Source organism: Microcebus murinus, chromosome 20, assembly GCF_040939455.1.
Source record: "Microcebus murinus isolate Inina chromosome 20, M.murinus_Inina_mat1.0, whole genome shotgun sequence".
Taxonomy (NCBI): domain Eukaryota; kingdom Metazoa; phylum Chordata; class Mammalia; order Primates; family Cheirogaleidae; genus Microcebus; species Microcebus murinus.
The window spans coordinates 36,993,628-37,012,161 of NC_134123.1; the positions used below are offsets into that span (position 1 = coordinate 36,993,628).

The following is an 18,534-nucleotide window of genomic DNA, read 5'->3' on the forward strand; positions in this document are numbered from 1 at the left end:
AGGAAGGAAAGGAAGGAAGGAAGGAAGGAAGGAAGGAAGGAAGGAAGGAAGGAAAGAGGAAAGAAATGGAAAGAGAAAAAGAAAAGGAAGGCAAGAAGGAAAGAGACAAAGGAAGGGAGAGAGAGAGAGAGAGAGAGGGAGGGAGGGAGGGAGGGAGGGAGGGAGGAGAGAAGGAAGGAGGGAAGGAAGGAAGGAAGAAAGGAAGGAAGGAAGGAAGGAAGGAAGGGAGGAAAGGAAGGAAGGAAGGAAGGAAGGAAGGAAGGAAGGAAGGAAGGAAGGAAGGAAGGAAAGGAAGGAAAGGAAGGAAGGAATGAAAGGAAGGAAGGAAGGAAGGAAAGGAAGGAAGGAAGGAAGGAAGGAAGGAAGGAAGGAAGGAAGGAAGGAAGGAAGGAAGGAAGGAAGGAAGGAAGGAAGGGAAGGAAGGAAGGAAGGAAAGGAAGGAAGGAAGGAAGGAAGGAAGGAAGGAAAGAGGAAAGAAATGGAAAGAGAAAAAGAAAAGGAAGGCAAGAAGGAAAGAGACAAAGGAAGGGAGAGAGAGAGAGAGAGAGAGGGAGGGAGGGAGGGAGGGAGGAGAGAAGGAAGGAGGGAAGGAAGGAAGGAAGAAAGGAAGGAAGGAAGGAAGGAAGGAAGGGAGGAAAGGAAGGAAGGAAGGAAGGAAGGAAGGAAGGAAGGAAGGAAAGGAGGAAGGAAGGAAGGAAGGAAGGAAGGAAGGAAGGAAGGAAGGAAGGAAAGGAAGGAAGGAAAGGAAGGAAGGAAAGGAAGGAAGGAAAGGAAGGAAAGGAAGGAAGGAAAGGAAGGAAGGAAGGAAGGAAAGGAAGGAAGGAAGGAAGGAAGGAAGGAAGGAAGGAAGGAAGGAAGGAAGGAAGGAAGGAAGGAAGGAAAGGAAGGAAGGAAGGAAGGAAGGAAGGAAGGAAGGAAGGAAGGAAGGAAGGAAGGGAAGGAAGGAAGGAAGGAAGGAAAGGAAGGAAGGAAGGAAGGAAGGAAGGAAGGAAGGAAGGAAGGAAGGAAGGAAGGAAGGAAGGAAGGAAGGAAGGGAGGGAGGGAGGGAAAGAAATAAAGGTAAGAAAAGGAAGGAAGGAAAGAAACAAAGGAAGGGAGGGAGGGAGGGAAGGAAGGAAAGAAGGAAAGAAAAGCAAAGAAAGATGGATGGAAGAATGGATGGATGGAAGGAAGAAAAAAAGGAAAGAAGAAAACAAAAGGAAAGCAGGAAAGCAGGCGGCAGGCAGGCAGGAAGGAAGGAAGGCAAGAAAAGGAAAGCAAGATGGAAGGAAGGAGTGGAGGAGGGAGGAGGGAAATGGATGGACGGACAGAGAGCTGGAGAGACAGACAGACAGACAGACGGAGGAAGCAGAGGCCCCAGGACACGGGAGGACTCAGATCCGGCCAAGCCCAGACCTGCGGGTGGGGGGGAGTGAGGCCCCTGGCGGCCGCGGCGAGAAGGGAAAGCGGCGTGGTGGAGGCCCGGGCGGAGGGAGAGGAGGCCGGAGGGGGTAGCGGCAGACACTCACCCCGAGTCTCCCAGGATGATGACCTTCAGCAGGACCTTCTTCCTAGACGTCATCCTTCCAACTGGGGAGGGAAGGGGAGTCGGGGGTCAGCGGGGCGGGGACACGCACCTGCCCGGGGCGCGAGGGCCTCCCTGCCACCCAGGGGACCCCGAGAAGGGACCCCGAGAAGGGACCCGCCAGCCCTCAGGACCCCCACAGTGGGTAGAGCCGCACGCCAGGGCCGGCCGCCCCCCGCGGGTCCCAGAGTGTCACCTCGCTTGGGTGCGGGTCCATCGCTCGAGGCCGGGAGGTCGAGGCCGGCCCGAGCAAGAGCGAGACCCCGTCTCTACTAAAAAAAAAAAAAAGAAAAAAAAAAAAGAAACGAGCTGGACGACTAAAAATATATATAGAAAAAAACGAGCCGGGCGTGGTGGCGCGTGCCTGGAGTCCCAGCTACCAGGGAGGGAGGCCGAGGCGGGAGGCTCGCTGGAGGTCAGGAGTCGGAGGCCAGCCTGAGCAAGAGTGAGACCCCGTCTCTACTAGAAATAGAAAGAAATTAATTGGCCAACTAATATATATATAGAAAAAAATGAGCCGGGCGCGAAGCCTCAGGCCTGTCATCCCAGCACTTCGGGAGGCCGAGGCGGGAGGATCGCTCGAGGTCAGGAGTTGGAGGCCAGCCTGAGCAAGAGCGAGACCCCATCTATAGTCAAAAAATAGAAAGAAATGAGCTGGACGACTAAAAATATATAGAAAAAACAAGCCGGGCGTGGTGGCGCATGCCTGTCGTCCCAGCTACTCGGGAGGGAGGCCGAGGCAGGAGGATCGCTCGAGGTCAGGAGTTGGAGGCCGGCCTGAGTCAAAGAGTGAGACCCTGTCTCTACTAAAAAAAAAAAAAATAGAAAGAAATGAGCTGGACAACTAAAACTATACGTAGAAAGAATTAGCCGGGCGTGGTGGCGCATGCCTGGAGTCCCAGCTCCTAGGGAGGCTGAGGCAGGAGGATCGCTGGAGGCCAGGAGGTTGAGGCCAGCCTGAGCAAGAGCGAGACCCCGTCTCTACTAAAATTAGAAAGAAATTAATTGGCCGACTAAAAAAAGAATATATATATATATGAAAATTAAAAAAACAGATCTGGGCGTGGTGGTGCATGCCTGTCGTCCCAGCTACTCGGGAGGGAGGCCGAGGCAGGAGGCTCAGTGGAGGCCTGGAGTCGGAGGCTGCTCTGAGCGAGGCTGACGCCACGGCGCTAACTCTAGCCCGGGCGACAAAGCGAGACTCTGTCTCAAAAAAAAAAAAAAAAAAAAAAAAAAAGCAGTATGTACTGACATGGAAAAATATGTACTATATGTGGTTGAATTTTTAAAAAGCAAACTAGCTTGAAGACTGTCACTTGCCCTTGAATAAAAAAAAGAAAAAATGAAAAAAAAAATAAAAAGCAAACTAGAAAAGAGTATGCACTGTACTATCCATTTCAACTTTATTTACAAAAAAAAGTTTTGAATTATAGTCACCAAATTACCCAGAAAAAGAGAAAAAAAAAATTTTTACTTTAAAACATCTATACTGCTTCTATATACTTTAAAAAACAAGTCTAGTTCCTATTTTTTTTCTTTTTTTTTTTTTTTGAGACAGAGTCTCGCTCAGTCACACCCAGGCTGGAGTGAGCGCCGTGGCGTCAGCCTCGCTCACAGCGGCCTCCGACTCCTGGCCTCCACCGAGCCTCCTGCCTCAGCCTCCCTCCCGAGTAGCTGGGACCACACGCAGGCGCCACCACGCCCGGCTCGTTTTTTTTCTATGTATTTCTAGTTGGCCAATTAATTTCTTTCTATTTATATAGCAGAGACGGGGTCTCGCTCTTGCTCAGGCTGGTTTCAAATTCCTGACCTCGAGCGATCCTCCTGCCTCGGCCTCCCTCCTCAGCAGCTGGGACTCCAGGCGTGCGCCACCACATGCCCGGCTCATTTTTTTTTTCCTATATATTTTTAGTTGTCCAGCTCATTTCTTTCTATTTTTTTTTTAGTAGAGACGGGGTCTCGCTCTTGCCCGGGCCGGCTTCGACCTCCTGACCTCGAGCGATCCTCCCGCCTCGGCCTCCCTCCTAGAGTGCCGGGACGACAGGCGTGAGCCTCCGCGCCCGGCCATGAAAAAAGTATCTCACGGAGAGTTACCCCCGTACTCTCATTTTTTTTTTTTTAATTTCGGCATATTATGGGGGTACAGATTTTAAGGTTCCAATAAATGCCCTTCCCCCCCTCGTTTTTGTATTTATTTTTTTCAAATTTTATTCTTCATTTTTCTTTCTTTTTTTTTTTTTATTTAACGCGGTGAGGCCTTTGATACCACCAGTGACTCTCACTTTTCCGCAGTACAGACGGAAGCTTAGCAAAACGCACAACCAGACCGTAGCTTTCCTTCTAAAAGCTTTTACAAACCCCGTAGGCTCTGACCCGCTGCTTTCATTTTATCTCGTTTATTTTTTCCTTTAATGTTTTTTTTCTCTGAAATCTAGAATAGCCAGTGATTTTAAACAATGTCAAGAGTTCCTTTCTTTCTTTTTTTTTTTCTATATATTTTTTTATTTCAGCACATTATGGGGGTATATTTCCTATTTTTTTTTTAATTATAAATTTGCCTTTATAATACTTAACTTTTTCCTTTTCTTTTTCTGACATATAAAGAGCTTAAAGGGGGTGTGTTTCTTATTGGCAGTCGTCGATCACGACAGAAATTCTGGGTATAGCAAACAATCAAAAGCCACTTCTTAGGGAATAGGCTTCTAGTTCCTTCTTTCCAACAGTGAATAGTTTGGGGACAGACGGAGACATCAGCCTCGACCTCCCGTTAAGGCCCCTTGCTAGGGTCAGCCAGATACACGCCACATCCAGTTACGAAATAGCGTGTGGCCAAGTCCCAGAGATTCGGCAAAAGAACAGAACAGTAACGGGCTGCAGCGCTCAGGAAAAGATTTCAAAATCCAGCTAGGGCCGGGCGCGGAGGCCCACGCCTGCCGTCCCGGCGCTCTGGGAGGCCGAGGAGGGAGGATCGCTCGAGGCCAGGAGTTGGAGGCCAGCCTGAGCAAGAGCGAGACCTCGTCTCTACTAAAAAAAAAAAAATAGAAAGAAATTAGCTGGACTACTAAAAATAATATAGGGAAAAAATAAGCCGGGCCTGGTGGCTCACGCCTGTCATCCCGGCACGCGGGGAGGCTGAGGAGGGAGGATCGCTCGAGGCCAGGAGTTGGAGGCCAGCCTGAGCAAGAGCGAGACCCCGTCTCTACTAAAAATAGAAAGAAATTAATTGGCCAACTGATATATAGAAAAAAACGAGCCGGGCGTGGTGGCGCATGCCTGTCGTCCCAGCTACTCGGGAGGGAGGCCGAGGCGGGAGGATCGCTGGAGGCCAGGAGTCGGAGGCTGCTGTGAGCGAGGCTGACGCCACGGCACTCGCTCCAGCCCGGGCGACAGAGCGAGACTCTGTCTCAAAAAAAAAAAATATATTAAACATGGAAGAATCAAAACCAGGCAGGAAGAAATATAGTGAAAAAAATTTTAAAAATTACAAACAAACAAAAGTAATAAAAACACTAAACATAAACATGGCAGAATCGAAAGCAGGCAGAAAGAAAGTGAACAAATTTAAAAAGTTAAAAACGAACAAAAGTAATAAGATATTAAACATAGAAGAATGAAAAGCAGGCAGAAAGTGAAAAAAAAATTTAAAAAAGTAATAAAGATGTTAAACATGGAAGAATCAAAAGCAGGCAGGCAGAAATAAAGTAAAAAAATAAAAAAACATTAGAAACAAAGTAATAAAGATAATTAAACAAGGAAGAATCAAAACCAGGCAGAAAGAAAGTGAAAAAATTTTAAAAGGTAAAAACGAACAAAAGTAACAAGATACTAAACATGGAAGAATGAAAAGCAGGCAGAAAGAAAGTGGGAAAAAATTTTAAAAAGTAATAAAGATATTAAACATGGAAGAATGAAAAGCAGGCAGGCATAAATAAAGTAAAAAATATTAAAAAGAAAGTATTAAAGGAAATTAAACATGGAAGAATCAAACGCAGGCAGAAAGAAAGTGAAAAAATTTAAAAAGTTAAAAACAAAAGTGATAAAGATATTAAACATGGAAGAATCAAAAGCAGGCAGAAATAAAGTGAAAAAAAATGAAAAACAAACAAGCAAAAGTAATAAAGATATTAAACATGGAAGAATCAAAAGCAGGCAGGCAGAAATAAAGTAAAAAAGTAAGAAATATTAAAAACAAACAAAGTAATAAAGATAATTAAACAAGGAAGAATCAAAACCAGGCAGAAAGAAAGTGAAAAAAATTCAAGAAGTTAAAAACAAACAAAAGTAATAAGAAACTAAACATGAAAAGAATCCAAAGCAGGCAGAAAGAAAGTGGAAAAAAAAAATTAAAAACAAACATACAAAAGTAATAAAGATATTAAACATGGAAGAACCAAAAGCAGGCAGAAAGAAATAAAGGGAAAATATTAACAAAATTAAAAACAAACAAAAGGAATAAAGACATTAAACAACAACAAAAACATGACAGACCAGAATGATGGAGCATTTTTTTTTTTTCCCCAGTGAGGCCGGCAGGAAGCAGATATCCTCGTAAACACACAATTACATAACAACTATTTTCAAAAACAGCCCAAGGCATTTGATATCAACCCTGGATTATCCCGGGCATTTAACTCGCAAAACAGGCCGCCCAGAGATTTCTGAGAAAAGCCTGTGATGGAGGCCGGGCCGGGCGCGGAGGCTCGCGCCTGTCGTCCCGGCACTCTGGGAGGCCCAGGCGGGAGGCTCGCTGGAGGTCAGGAGTTCGAGGCTGGCCTGAGCAAGAGCGAGACCCCATCTCTACTAAAACAAACAGAAAGAAATGAGCTGGACGACTAAAGATATGTAGAAAAACATAAGCCGGGCGTGCCTGTAGTCCCAGCTACTCGGGAGGGAGGCCGAGGCGGGAGGATCGCTCGAGGTCAGGGGTTCGAAACCAGCCTGAGCAAGAGCGAGACCCCGTCTCTACTAAAAAATAGAAAGAAATTAATATTGGCCAACAAATATATATAGAAAAAAAACGAGCCGGGCGTGGTGGCGCGTGCCTGTCGTCCCAGCTACTCGGGAGGGAGGCCGAGGCAGGAGGATCGCTTGAGGCCGGGAGTTGGAGGCTGACAAAAAAAAAAAAAAAAAAAAGACAAGGCTGTGGCATCCCTGACACTCCCAGGTTCCCAAGACTTCCCTCGACACACTCCCTGGCGTTTTGTTCTGTCCCAACTGCCGGCAGGACCAGGCGACCAGGAATCTGGCACCCTGATCCCCAAGGCGGTGGCGACATTCGACACTTGTCACTTCAAGCAAATAAAACAAGGGGCCAGTGACATTCGGTCACCACTGCAAAGCAACTCCCAACCTGGCTTTCTGCTCCAAGGAAACATTCTGAAATTCGTTATTGAGGCCCGGTGGCGCACGCCTGTCGTCCCGGCACTCTGGGAGGAGGCCGAGGCGGGAGGATCGCTGGAGGTCGGGAGTTCGAGGCCAGACCCTGAGCAAGCGCGAGAGAGACTCCTGTCTCTACTCAAAATGTAGAAAGAAATTAACTGGACAACTAGAAATATGTAGAAAAAATTAGCCGGGCGCGAGGACTCACGCCTGTGATCCCAGCACTCTGGGAGGCCGAGGCGGGAGGATCGCTCGAGGCCGGGAGTTCGAAACCAGCCTGAGCAAGAGCGAGACCCCCATCTCTACTAAGAAAATAGAAAGAAATTAATTGGCCAACTAAAAATACATAGAAAAAATAAATACATAAAATAAAATAAAAAATAAAATTTGTTATTGAAATCTCACCCTCGAGTGTTACTAAAATTGAAACCAGTAAGGGAGACGCTGCTAAAAACCTCATTTTGATTTCCACCCACAACAAACACTTTTGCCTTCGATTCACAAATCACACTGACCACAACCAGCATCGAGAAATTAGAGGCTGGGCGTGGAGGCTCACGCCTGTCATCCCAGCAATTCTGGGAGGAGGCCGAGGCGGGAGGCTCGCTCGAGGTTAGGAGTTGGAGGCCAGCCTGAGCAAGAGCGAGACCCCGTCTCTACTATAAATAGAAAGAGATTAACTGGACAGCTAAAAATATACAGAAAAAATGAGCCGGGCGTGGTGGCGCATGCCTGTAGTCCCAGCTGCTCGGGAGGGAGGCCGGGGAGGGAGGATCGATGGAGGTCAGGCGTTGGAGGCCAGCCTGAGCAAGAGCAAGACCCCGTCTCTACCAAAAACAGAAGTTCGCTGGACAACTAAAAATACACAGAAAAAAATGAGCCGGGCGTGGTGGCACGTGCCTGTAGTCAGTCCCGGCTACTCGGGAGGGAGGCTGAGGCAGGAGGATCGCTGGAGGCCAGGAGTTGGAGGCTGCTGTGAGCGAGGCCGACACCACGGCACCCACTCTAACCTGGGCGACAGAGTGAAACTCTGTCTCAAAAAAAAAAAAGAAAGAAATCACAGCCTGGAGTGGCACTAAAATCGAAACTAGTCAGAGAGAAAGTGCTAGAAACCTCGTTTCGATCTGCAGCCACAACAGTTTTACTTTTTCACTCACAAATCACACTGACCACAAGCACCGTTAGCAAGTTAGAAAAATATACAAGGACCAGCACATAGGAAAAAAAAAAAAGCAACTCCTCGAGTTTGGCCCTAAAACTAATGCAAGAATAAAAAAGCATGAAATAAAATAAATACAAAAAAAAGTAGAAGAAGAAGAAAAGAAACTTTTACCTTTGACTCACAAACTACACTGACCACAACTGCCATTAAGAAGTTAGAAAAATGCATGTGTCTGCTCAGTGTTAAAAAAAATAAATAAATAAATAAATAAATAAATAAATAAAAAGAAGTTAGAAAAATATATAAGGACCAGCACATAGAAAAAAAAAAAAAGTCAGAAAAACTCCTCCTGGAGTTTGGCCCTAAAAACTAACAAAAGAATGAGTAAGCGTGAAAGAAAATAAATACAAAAAAAAAGAAGAAGACACTTTTTTACCTTTTACTCACAAACCACACTGACCACAACCACCATTAAGAAGTTAGAAAAATATATAAGGACCAGCACATAGAAAAAAAAAAAAAAAAAAGTTAGAAAAACTCCTTGAGTCTGGCCCTAAAACTAACGAGAGAATAAGAAAGCGTGAAATCAAATAAATACAAAAAAAAAAAAAGACGGCGAAGATGAAGAAAACACACGTTTACCTTTGATTCACAAACCAACCACACTGACCACAACCACCATTAACAAGTTAGAAAAATATATAACGACTGGCACATAGAAAAAAAAGAAGTTAGAAAAACTCCTTGAGTTTGGCCCTAAAACTAACGAAAGAGTAAGTAAGCGTGAAATAAAATAAATACAAAAAAAAGGATGATGAAGAAGAAGAAAAGACACTTTTACCTTTTACTCACAAGCCAACCACACTGACCACAACTGCCATTAAGAAGTTAGAAAAATATATAACGACTGGCACATAGAAAAAAAAAAAAAAGTTAGAAAAACTCCTTGAGTTTGGCCCTAAAACTAACGAAAGAGTAAGTAAGCGTGAAATAAAATAAATACAAAAAAAAAGTAGAAGAAAAGACACTTTTACCTTTGATTCACAAACCAACCACACCGACCACAACTGCCATTAAGAAGTTAGAAAAATATATAACGACTGGCACATAGAAAAAAAAAAAAAGTTAGAAAAACTCCTTGAGTTTGGTCCTAAAACTAATGAAAGAAATAAGAAAGCGTGAAATAAAATAAATACAAAAAAAGGATGATGAAGAAGAAGAAAAGACATTTTTACCTTTGATTCACAAACCAACCACACTGACCACAACCACCATTAAGAAGTTAGAAAAAGGCCGGGCGCGGAGGCTCACGCCTGTCATCCTAGCTCTCTGGGAGGCCGAGGCGGGCAGATCACTCGAGGTCAGGAGTTCGAAACCAGCCTGAGCAAGAGCGAGACCCCGTCTCTACTATAAAATAGAAAGAAATTAATTGGCCAACTAATACATATACAAAAAATTAGCCGGGCATGGTGGCGAATGCCTGTAGTCCCAGCTACTCGGGAGGCTGAGGCAGGAGGATTGCTTGAGCCAGGAGTTTGAGGTTGCTGTGAGCTAGGCTGACGCCATGGCACTCACTCTAGCCTGGACAACAAAGCGAGACTCTGTCTCAAAAAAAAAAAAAAAAAAAAAAAATTAAAAAAAAAAAAAGAAGTTAGAAAAATATGTAACGACTGGCACATAGAAAAAAAAGAAGTTAGAAAAACTCCTTGAGTCTGGCCCTAAAACTAATGAGAGAGTAAGAAAGCGCGAAATAAAATAAATACAAAAAAAAGGACGATGAAGAAGAAGAAAACACACTTTTACCTTTGACTCACAAACCAACCACAACCACCATTAAGAAGTTAGAAAAATATATAACGACTGGCACATAGAAAAAAAAGAAGTTAGAAAAACTCCTTGAGTTTGGCCCTAAAACTAATGAGAGAATAAGTAAGCGTGAAATAAAATAAATACAAAAAAAAGTAGAAGAAAACACTTTTACCTCTGACTCACAAACCACACTGACCACAACTGCCATTAAGAAGTTAGAAAAATATATAAGGACCAGCACATAGAAAAAAAAAAAAAAAAGTTAGAAAACCTCCTCGAGTTTGGCCCTAAACCTGACGAGAGAATAAGCGTGAAATAAAATAAATACAAAAAAAAGAAGAAAAAAAGAAACTTTTACCTTTGACTCACAAACCAATCACACTGACCACGACTACCATTCAGAAGTTAGAAAAATATATGACGACTAGCACATAGAAAAAAAAAGAAAAAAAAAAAGAAGTTAGCAAAACTCCTCGAGTTCGGCCCTAAAACTAACGAGAGAATAAGTAAGCGCGAAAGAAAATAAATACAAAAAAAAAAAAAGAAGAAGAAGAAAAGACAAAGTAAAAATTATTCTTTTTTCTTTTCTTTTTTCTTGAGACTGAGTCTCGCTCTGTCGCCCCGGCTGGAGTGAGCGCCCTGGCGTCAGCCTCGCTCACGGCAGCCTCTGGCCTCAACCGATCCTCCCGCCTCGGCCTCCCTCCCGAGTAGCCGGGACGACAGGCGTGCGCCACCACGCCCCGGCTCGTTTTTTCTATATGTTTTTAGTTTTTGAGACAAGAGTCTCGCTCTGTGTCGCCCGGGCTGGAGTGAGCGCCGTGGCGTCAGCCTCGCTCACGGCAGCCTCCGGCTCCTGGCCTCCAGCGAGCCTCCTGCCTCGGCCTCCCGAACAGGTGAGTGTTTGATAACGGGAAGAGACGGGAGTCAGCGGAAAGCCAATGGCCAGAAAAGCAGAAGGCTGGGGAGGAGAGCTCGTGTCTAGAGTTTCAGTCCACGTCAGAAGGTGACATCCGCTTGCCAAAAGGAACCTCCACCTGGCATTACTCAGCAGGACCCCTCCGACTTCCTACTTCCCCAGAAAAACCTCGTCCCCCGTCCCACATCTGGGCAAACCTGTCTCAGCCGTGTTTCTCCAACTATCTGGATGGAGAGTTTAGAAAATTCATCACTTTGCACAAGATTGTCTTGTATGTCTCAATAAAATAAAATAAAAAAATAGAAATATATATTTTATAAAAAATAAATTAAAAAAAAAAAAAAAGGAAGAAAGAAAATTTCTCATAGGGACCGGGCAGGCACGGTGGCTCACGCCTGTCATCCCAGCACTCTGGGAGGCCGAGGCGGGAGGATCACTCGAGCTGAGGAGGTCGAGGCCAGCCTGAGCAAGAGCGAGACCCCGTCTCTACTATAAATAGAAAGAAATTAGCCAAATCACAAAAAATAGAAACAACTTAGCCAAACAACTAAAAATAGAAAGAAATGAGCTGGACGACTAAAAGTAAATAGAAAAAAACGAGCCGGGCGTGGAGGCGCGTGCCTGTAGTCCCAGCTACTCGGGAGGGAGGCTGAGGCAGGAGGATCGCCTGAGGCCAGGAGTCAGAGGCTGCTGTGAGCGAGGCTGACACCACAGCACTCTAGCCCGGGCGACAGAGGGAGACTCTGTCTCAAAAAATAAATAAATAGATAAAAATACAAGGAAATGAGCTGAACAACTAAAAATATATAGGAAAAACGAGCCGGGCGTGGAGGCGCATGCCTGTAGTCCCAGCTACACGGGAGGGAGGCCGAGGCAGGAGGATCCCTTGAGCCAGGAGACTGAGGCTGCTGTGAGCGAGGCTGACGCCACGGCGCTCACTCTAGCCTGGGCAACAAAGTTTGACTCTGTCTCAAAAAAAAAAAAAAAAAAAAAGAAAAGGATAAAAAAAATAAAATAAAAAATAAAGGAAAAAGAAAAAAGAAAAGAAAAAAAATAAAGAAGAAAAAGATTTAAAATATAAAAGAAAAATAAAAAAATTAAATATAAAAATAAAAGAAAAAGAAATTTAAAAAAATAAAGCAAAAGAAAAAGAAATTAAAAAAAATAAAGCAAAAGAAAAAGAAATTTAAAAAATAAAGCAAAACAAAAAGAAATTAAAAAAATAAAGCAAAAGAAAAAGAAATTAAAAAAAAATAAAGCAAAAGAAAAAAATTTAAAAAAATAAAGCAAAAGAAAAAGAAACTAAAAAAAATAAAGCAAAGTCTTCAAGTTAGGGCAGCCGGCCTCAAATTCCAGGCCTCGGGCCACAAGCTGGTGTTTTTTGCCCAAGTTTGTTTCTTGACTTCAAAATGAGATGTGTGCATAGGAATTTGTTCCTGGTTTTTTGTTGTTGTTTTTTTTGTTTTGTTTTGTTTTTTGAGACAGAGTCTCGCTTTGTTGCCCAGGCTAGAGTGAGTGCCGTGGCGTCAGCCTCGCTCACAGCGGCCTCCAACTCCTGGGCTCAAGCGATCCTCCTGCCTCAGCCTCCCTCCCGAGTAGCTGGGACTCCAGGCATGCGCCTCCACGCCCGGCTCGTTTTTCTTTCTCTATATATTACTTGGCCAATTAATTTATTTCTATTTTTATGGTAGAGACGGGGTCTCGCTCTTGCTCAGGCTGGCCTCGACCTCCTGACCTCGAGCAATCCTCCCGCCTCGGCCTCCCAGAGTGCTGGGATGACAGGCGTGAGCCAACACGCCCGGCCTGTTTTTTTTTTTTTTTTCTTTTTTTTTAACTATAGTCCGGGCCTCCAACCGGGGGGTCTGAGGGACAGGGAACTGGTCCCCCCGTTTCAAAAGTCTGGGGACCCCTGAGGTAGGCCGTTTGGACGACTGCTAGATTCAGCTGCAAAAATAAAAATATAAAATTAAATCCTGTCTCCAGAAGCCTCGAAATTCTCCCGGGAAGTCACCCCCGTCTTGTCCGTGATCAGAGGCAGGACTTGAAAATGGCCCGGGGACGAGGGGCCACGCCTGTCCCCCCCAGTCAGAATCCCGCGCGGCCCGCGGCGCTGCAGATGTCCCCGATATTTCGTCAGTGGACGAAGAAGGCGCCCACACTGTCACTGTCCCGGAACCCCAAACGCTGCAGCGTGTGGCTGCACAGGAATCATTAGTCACTTAAATATAAATTATTAGGCTGGGTAGCAAAGCAAAAAATAAAAATAAATAAATATATATAATAAAATATATATAAAAATAAAAATATATATATAACATAATAAATATAAAATATAAAATGTAAAACAATAAAAAGTATGTATATATAAATAAAAATGAGTGAAGAATTATGATTCTAAATTGGAAAAAAATAATAAAAAAATAATAAAAATAAAAAAGTAAAAATAATAAAGTAAAAATCAAAGTAAAAAAACTAAAATTAAAAAATTAAAAAATAAAAATAAAGTAAAAAAACTAAAATTAAAAAATTAAAAAATTTTTAAAATTAAAAAAATAAAAATAAAGTAAAAAAAATAAAAAATAGGGGGAAATGGGCATTTATTGAAACCTTAAAATCTGTACCCCCATAATATGCCGAAATAAAATAAATAAAAAATAAAAATAAAAAAATGCAATAAATAAAAACAAACAATAAAAAAAAAAAAAATAGGGGGCTGGGAGGCCGAGGCGGGAGGCTCGCTCGAGGTCAGGAGTTCGAGGCCAGTCCGAGGAAGAGCGAGAGTCTTGTCTTTACTAAAAAATTAGAAAGAAATTAATTGGGCAACTAAAAATATATATATATAAAAAAAAAAACGAGCCGGGCGTGGAGGCGCATGCCTGTTGTCCCAGCTCCTCGGGAGGGAGGCCGAGGCAGGAGGCTCGCTGGAGGCCAGGAGTCGGAGGCCGCTGTGAGCGAGGCTGACGCCACGGCGCTCACTCCAGCCCGGGCGACAGACAGAGCGGGACTTTGTCCCAAAAACCAAATAAAAAAATGAAAAATGAAAGCAGGTCCAACCTTGTCACCAAATCTTCTTTCTATTTAAGTCTTTTCCCATCCTCTAATTATTTTTTTGTGATCGGAACTCTTAAAATATTAGATCCAGCTAAAATAAGGATCTACTTAAAATAAGATCCTTTTAGCAAATCATTATTATTTTGAATTATTATTATTATACATTTTTATTATAATCACTATTATAATTGTATATTATTATACAATTATATAATAATTATTATTATCATTTTATTTTTTAAACAATAGGGAAGAATAATCTAGAATACAACAGGGTTTTGAGCACAAAGCTTTAGCTTAGAAAATATCTTTGGGAAGACTTTTTTTTTTTGAGACAGAGTCTCGCTCTGTCGCCCGGGCTGGAGTGAGCGCCGTGGCGTCAGCCTCGCTCACGGCGGCCTCCGACTCCTGGCCTCCAGCGAGCCTCCTGCCTCGGCCTCCCTCCCGAGTGGCTGGGACGACAGGCATGCGCCACCACGCCCGGCTCGTTTTTTTTTCCTATATATTTTTACTTGTCCAGCTCATTTCTTTCTATTTTTAGTAGAGACGGGGTCTCACTCTTGCTCAGGCCGGCCTCCAACTCCTGACCTCCTTCAGGGATCCTCCTGCCTCGGCCTCCCTCCCGAGTAGTAGCTGGGACTCCAGGCATGCGCCACCACGCCCGGCTAAATTTTTTCTATATATTTGTTAGTTTTCCGGCTAAATTTATTTCTATTTTCAATACAGACGGGGTCTCGCTCTTCCTCAGGCTGGCCTCCAACTCCTGACCTCCAGCGATCCTCCTGCCTCGGCCTCCCTCCCGAGTAGTAGCCGGGACTCCAGGCGTGCGCCTCCACGCCCGGCTCATTTTTTTTTTCCTATATATTTTCAGTCGTCCAGCTCATTTCTTTCTATTTTATTTTTATAGTAGACACGGGGGTCTCGCTCTTGCTCATCACGCTGGCCTCCCGCGATCCTCCCGCCTCGGCCTCCTCCCAGATTGCTGCGATGACAGGCGCGAGCCTCCGCGCCCGGCCTCTACTCTTCCACTTCTTGGCCTCGAAACTCTCCCAAGCCGGGAGGGAGAGGAACCCCACGAGGACGTCGGGGACAGCCACGCCTCCGGGGACGGGGAGTCACGCGGCCCCTCAGCTGGTCGCAGTCACAGGGAGAGAGACAACGGCCTCTCTCCTTTTGGGCCTCTAAAGGTTTTCGGCGAGTTAGAAGCGGCGGCGACGGGCGGGACGGTCACCCAGCACGACTGTCCCAGGACGGGCTCGTGTGTCCCAGACTGTGCCGGGCCCGACTCAAAAAAAAAAAAATGCCGCGAAGTCCCCGGCTAATGAATATTCATGAGCCCCCCCGACTTGGGGACACCCGGCCGCAGGGGACACGAAGTCACCGAGGCCAAAGGGCGTTTCAAGGCCACCAGGGAGGCGGACCAAGTGACCCCGCTAGACGGGAGGTGGAGGGGGGGCGAGCCTCGTGGCCAAAGACAGACGAAAAAATCACAAGCTTCGAGGCCAGCTGAAATCGGAGGCCGCCGACCTCGGTCACCTGGGGGTTGTCACCTTCCCTCCCTGACGTGCTGGCGTTGGACAAGGGACTTCGCCTTCTCCGTGCTGCTTGTTTTGGGTTTTTTTTTTTTTATTCCCCCCGCTCTGTCGCCCGGGCTGGAGCGAGTGCCGTTTTCAGTCGGCCTCCAGCTCCTGGCCTCCAGCGAGCCTCCCGCCTCGGCCTCCCTATTAAATGGGACGACAGGCGTGCGCCACCACGCCCGGCTAAATTTTTTTTCTATATATATTATTAGCTGTTTGGTTAATTTCTTTCTATTTTTTTTTTTTTTTTAGTAGAGACGGGGTCTCGCTCTTGCTCAGGCTGGCCTCCAACTCCTGACCTCGAGCCATCCTCCCGCCCCGGCCTCCCAAGTAGCTGGGATTATAGTTTTTCTACATATTTTTAGTTGTCCAGCTAAGTCCTATTTTTTTTTTTTTTTTTTTTAGTAGAGACGGGGGTCTCGCTCTTGCTCATCAGCCTGGCCTCGACCTCCAGCGATCCTCCTGCCTCGGCCTCCCAAGTAGCCAGGATTATAGTCTTTCTATATATTTTCAGTTGTCCAGCTAAGTTCTATTTTTTTTTTTTTTTTTTACTAGATCTTACTCATCAGCCTGGCCTCGACCTCCGGACCTCGAGCGAGCCTCCCTCCTTGGCCTCCCAGAGCGCTGGGACGACAGGCCCGAGGCCCCAACTTCTGTTTTCCCCGAGCACGAGCGGCCTGCAAACACGGCTATTGACAAAAAAGTCTCCCTGTCACCTCCAGTGGGGGGCGTGGCCAGAGAGACACGTGTCACTTGCGTGGACACTACAGGGTTCCAGGCCAGCCCAGCGCACACGCGACCTGACTCACCCCCGTGACTCAGTTTCCCTGTCCAACCCTAACAACCCCTCCTCCCGGGAGCAACACGGGGTGACTCGTCACCATGCCGGGGCCACCCGGGCACCCAGAGACCTGTCACATCCGTGGACACTATAGGGCTCATCAGGGCCACTGCAGCGCGCACATGTGACCTGGACCCACTCCTGTGACTCAGTTTCCCCGCCCAACCCCAGCGACCCCTCCTCCCGGCCCCCACGCCGGGCCACCCGGGCACCCAGAGACCTGTCACATGCGTGGACACTATAGGATTCCAAGCCATCGCAGCGCACACATGTGACCTGGACCCACCCCCGTGACTCAGTTTCCCCTTCCAACCCTAACGACCCCTCCTCCCGGCCACCACTCCGGGGCCACCCGGGCACCCAGAGACCTGTCACTCGCACGGACGCTATAGGGCTCATCAGGGCCACTGCAGCGCGCGCTCACGCGACCCGGACCCACCCCCGTGACTCAGTTTCCCCTTCCAACCCTAACGACCCCTCCTCCTGGGAACCACTCCGGGGCCACCCGGGCACCCAGAGACCTGTCACATGCGTGGACACTATAGGGTTCCTCAAAAGCATCACAGCGCGTACACGTGACCCGGACCCACCCCCGTGACTCAGTTTCCCCGCCGGACCCCAACGACCCCTCCTCCCGGCCATCCGGGCACCCAGAGACCTGTCACTCGCGTGGACACTATAGGGCTCATCAAGACCACCGCAGCGCGCTCACGTGACCTGGACCCACCCCCGTGACTCAGTTTCCCCCTCCAACCCCAGCGACCCCTCCTCCCGGGAACCACGCGGGGCGGGGCGGGTCGCGACCCCGCCGGGGCCACCCGGGGACCCATCCTCAGACTCGGGGGGACCCCCGAACCCCACCCCCCACCCCCCCAACCCCGCCCAGCCCCCACCCTCGGGGTCACGTGCCACCTGTCACCTGTCCCCGCCGGCCGCGACAGGTGTCACCGACCGGACGCGGCTCCGTGTCCCCCCACCCCGGGCACTGACGTCACCGGTCACCCCCGCCCCGGGATAGAGGGGGGTGCGGGGGCAAAGGTCACACCCGGCGACCTCTGACCTCCCCCCGGCCCGGCGCGGAAAAGGGAGCCCGGGGCGGCCCGCGCGCCGCGAGGCGGAGACAGACAAGCGAGGGCCGGGCCGGGGGGACCGAGGGGGACAAAAGAGGGGACCCCCCCCCAGAGAGAGAGGACCCGAGAGGGGACAGGCCCGGGGCTCACCGCCGCCGCCGCCGCCGCCGCGCTGCGGGCTCCGGGGACGCCGCCGCCGCCGCCTTCGAGGTGGGGCCGCGAGGGGAGGGAAGAGAAAGAGACGCCACGGAGCGCGGAGGAACCCCGACTTCCGCTGCCAGCCGCCTCCCCGGCGACGCCCCGAGTCCCCACAGCCGCCGCCGCCGCCGCCGCCTCGGGCTTTTATGGCCGGAGACTCCGGCCGCGCTGCCACTTCCGGCGCCGCCGCCGCCCCGGCCGGAAGCGCCCGTCACGAGGCGCGCGCGGGATTGGCCAGCGCGCCGCAAGCCCCGCCTCCCATCGGCACCAAGCGGCGCGTTGCGTCACGCTGCCGACGCCGCGGCGCCGAAAGGGGGGGGAGGAGCCGCGGGTCACGTGAACGCGAGGAACAAGATGGCCGCCGCCGCCCGCTTCACCGCTACACGAGCAGCGTTGGCCTCCATGTCCAAGATGGCCGCCGCCTGGCGGATGCCGCCATCTTGGAGGCTGCGACGGGGCGAAGGGCGGCGCCATGTTGGACCCTCGCGCCAATTCTTCCCCAGCCAGCCGGGAGAGGGGACAGAGGGAAATCCAATAAATATCCCTTTCCGGAAGTCGCCGATTTTTTGGGGGGTTCGCTTTAACGACTTTAGGCAGACATTAGTAGGACCCCCCCCATTTTCGCAAATAAGGGACTGGGATCCACTTGCCAACCTACCTCACGCCGGAAGTGGCGGAGCCGGGATTCGAACCCGGGTCCCGCCTGGTGAACAAGGCCTGGGCGCCTTCTAATAACGTGTTTTTCCCCCGAAAATGAGACAGGGTCTTTTACATCTTGGGTTTTAGCTTTAAAAAATGATATAAAATAAAATAAAGAAGCCGGGCGCGATGGCTCACGCCTGTCATCCGAGGAATCTGGTGGGAGGCCCAGGAGGGAGGATGGCTGGAGGTCAGGAGTTGGAGGCCAGACTGATGAGCAAGAGCGAGACCCCGTCTCTACTAAAAAATAGAAAGAAATGAGCTGGAC

The 18,534-nt window shown here is 47.9% G+C and overlaps 1 protein-coding gene across 3 annotated transcripts in view; it reads right to left on the reverse strand.

Moving 5' to 3' along the window:
• Window positions 1-17,751, reverse strand: part of RAB7A (RAB7A, member RAS oncogene family) — a 32,007-nt gene extending 14,256 nt beyond the window's left edge. The window contains exons 1-2 of one of the 3 annotated variants that reach the window (XM_075995932.1): window positions 17,520-17,751; window positions 1,509-1,569 (exon numbers count right to left, since the gene is read on the reverse strand). In XM_075995932.1, the coding sequence (XP_075852047.1) occupies window positions 1,509-1,561 (53 nt within the window). In that variant the 5' untranslated portion in view covers window positions 1,562-1,569; window positions 17,520-17,751. The remainder of the gene's footprint in view (window positions 1-1,508; window positions 1,570-17,519) is intronic. The other 2 variants (XM_075995931.1, XM_075995930.1) reach the window with 2 other exon arrangements.
• Between the last annotated feature and the right edge of the window lie 783 nt (window positions 17,752-18,534).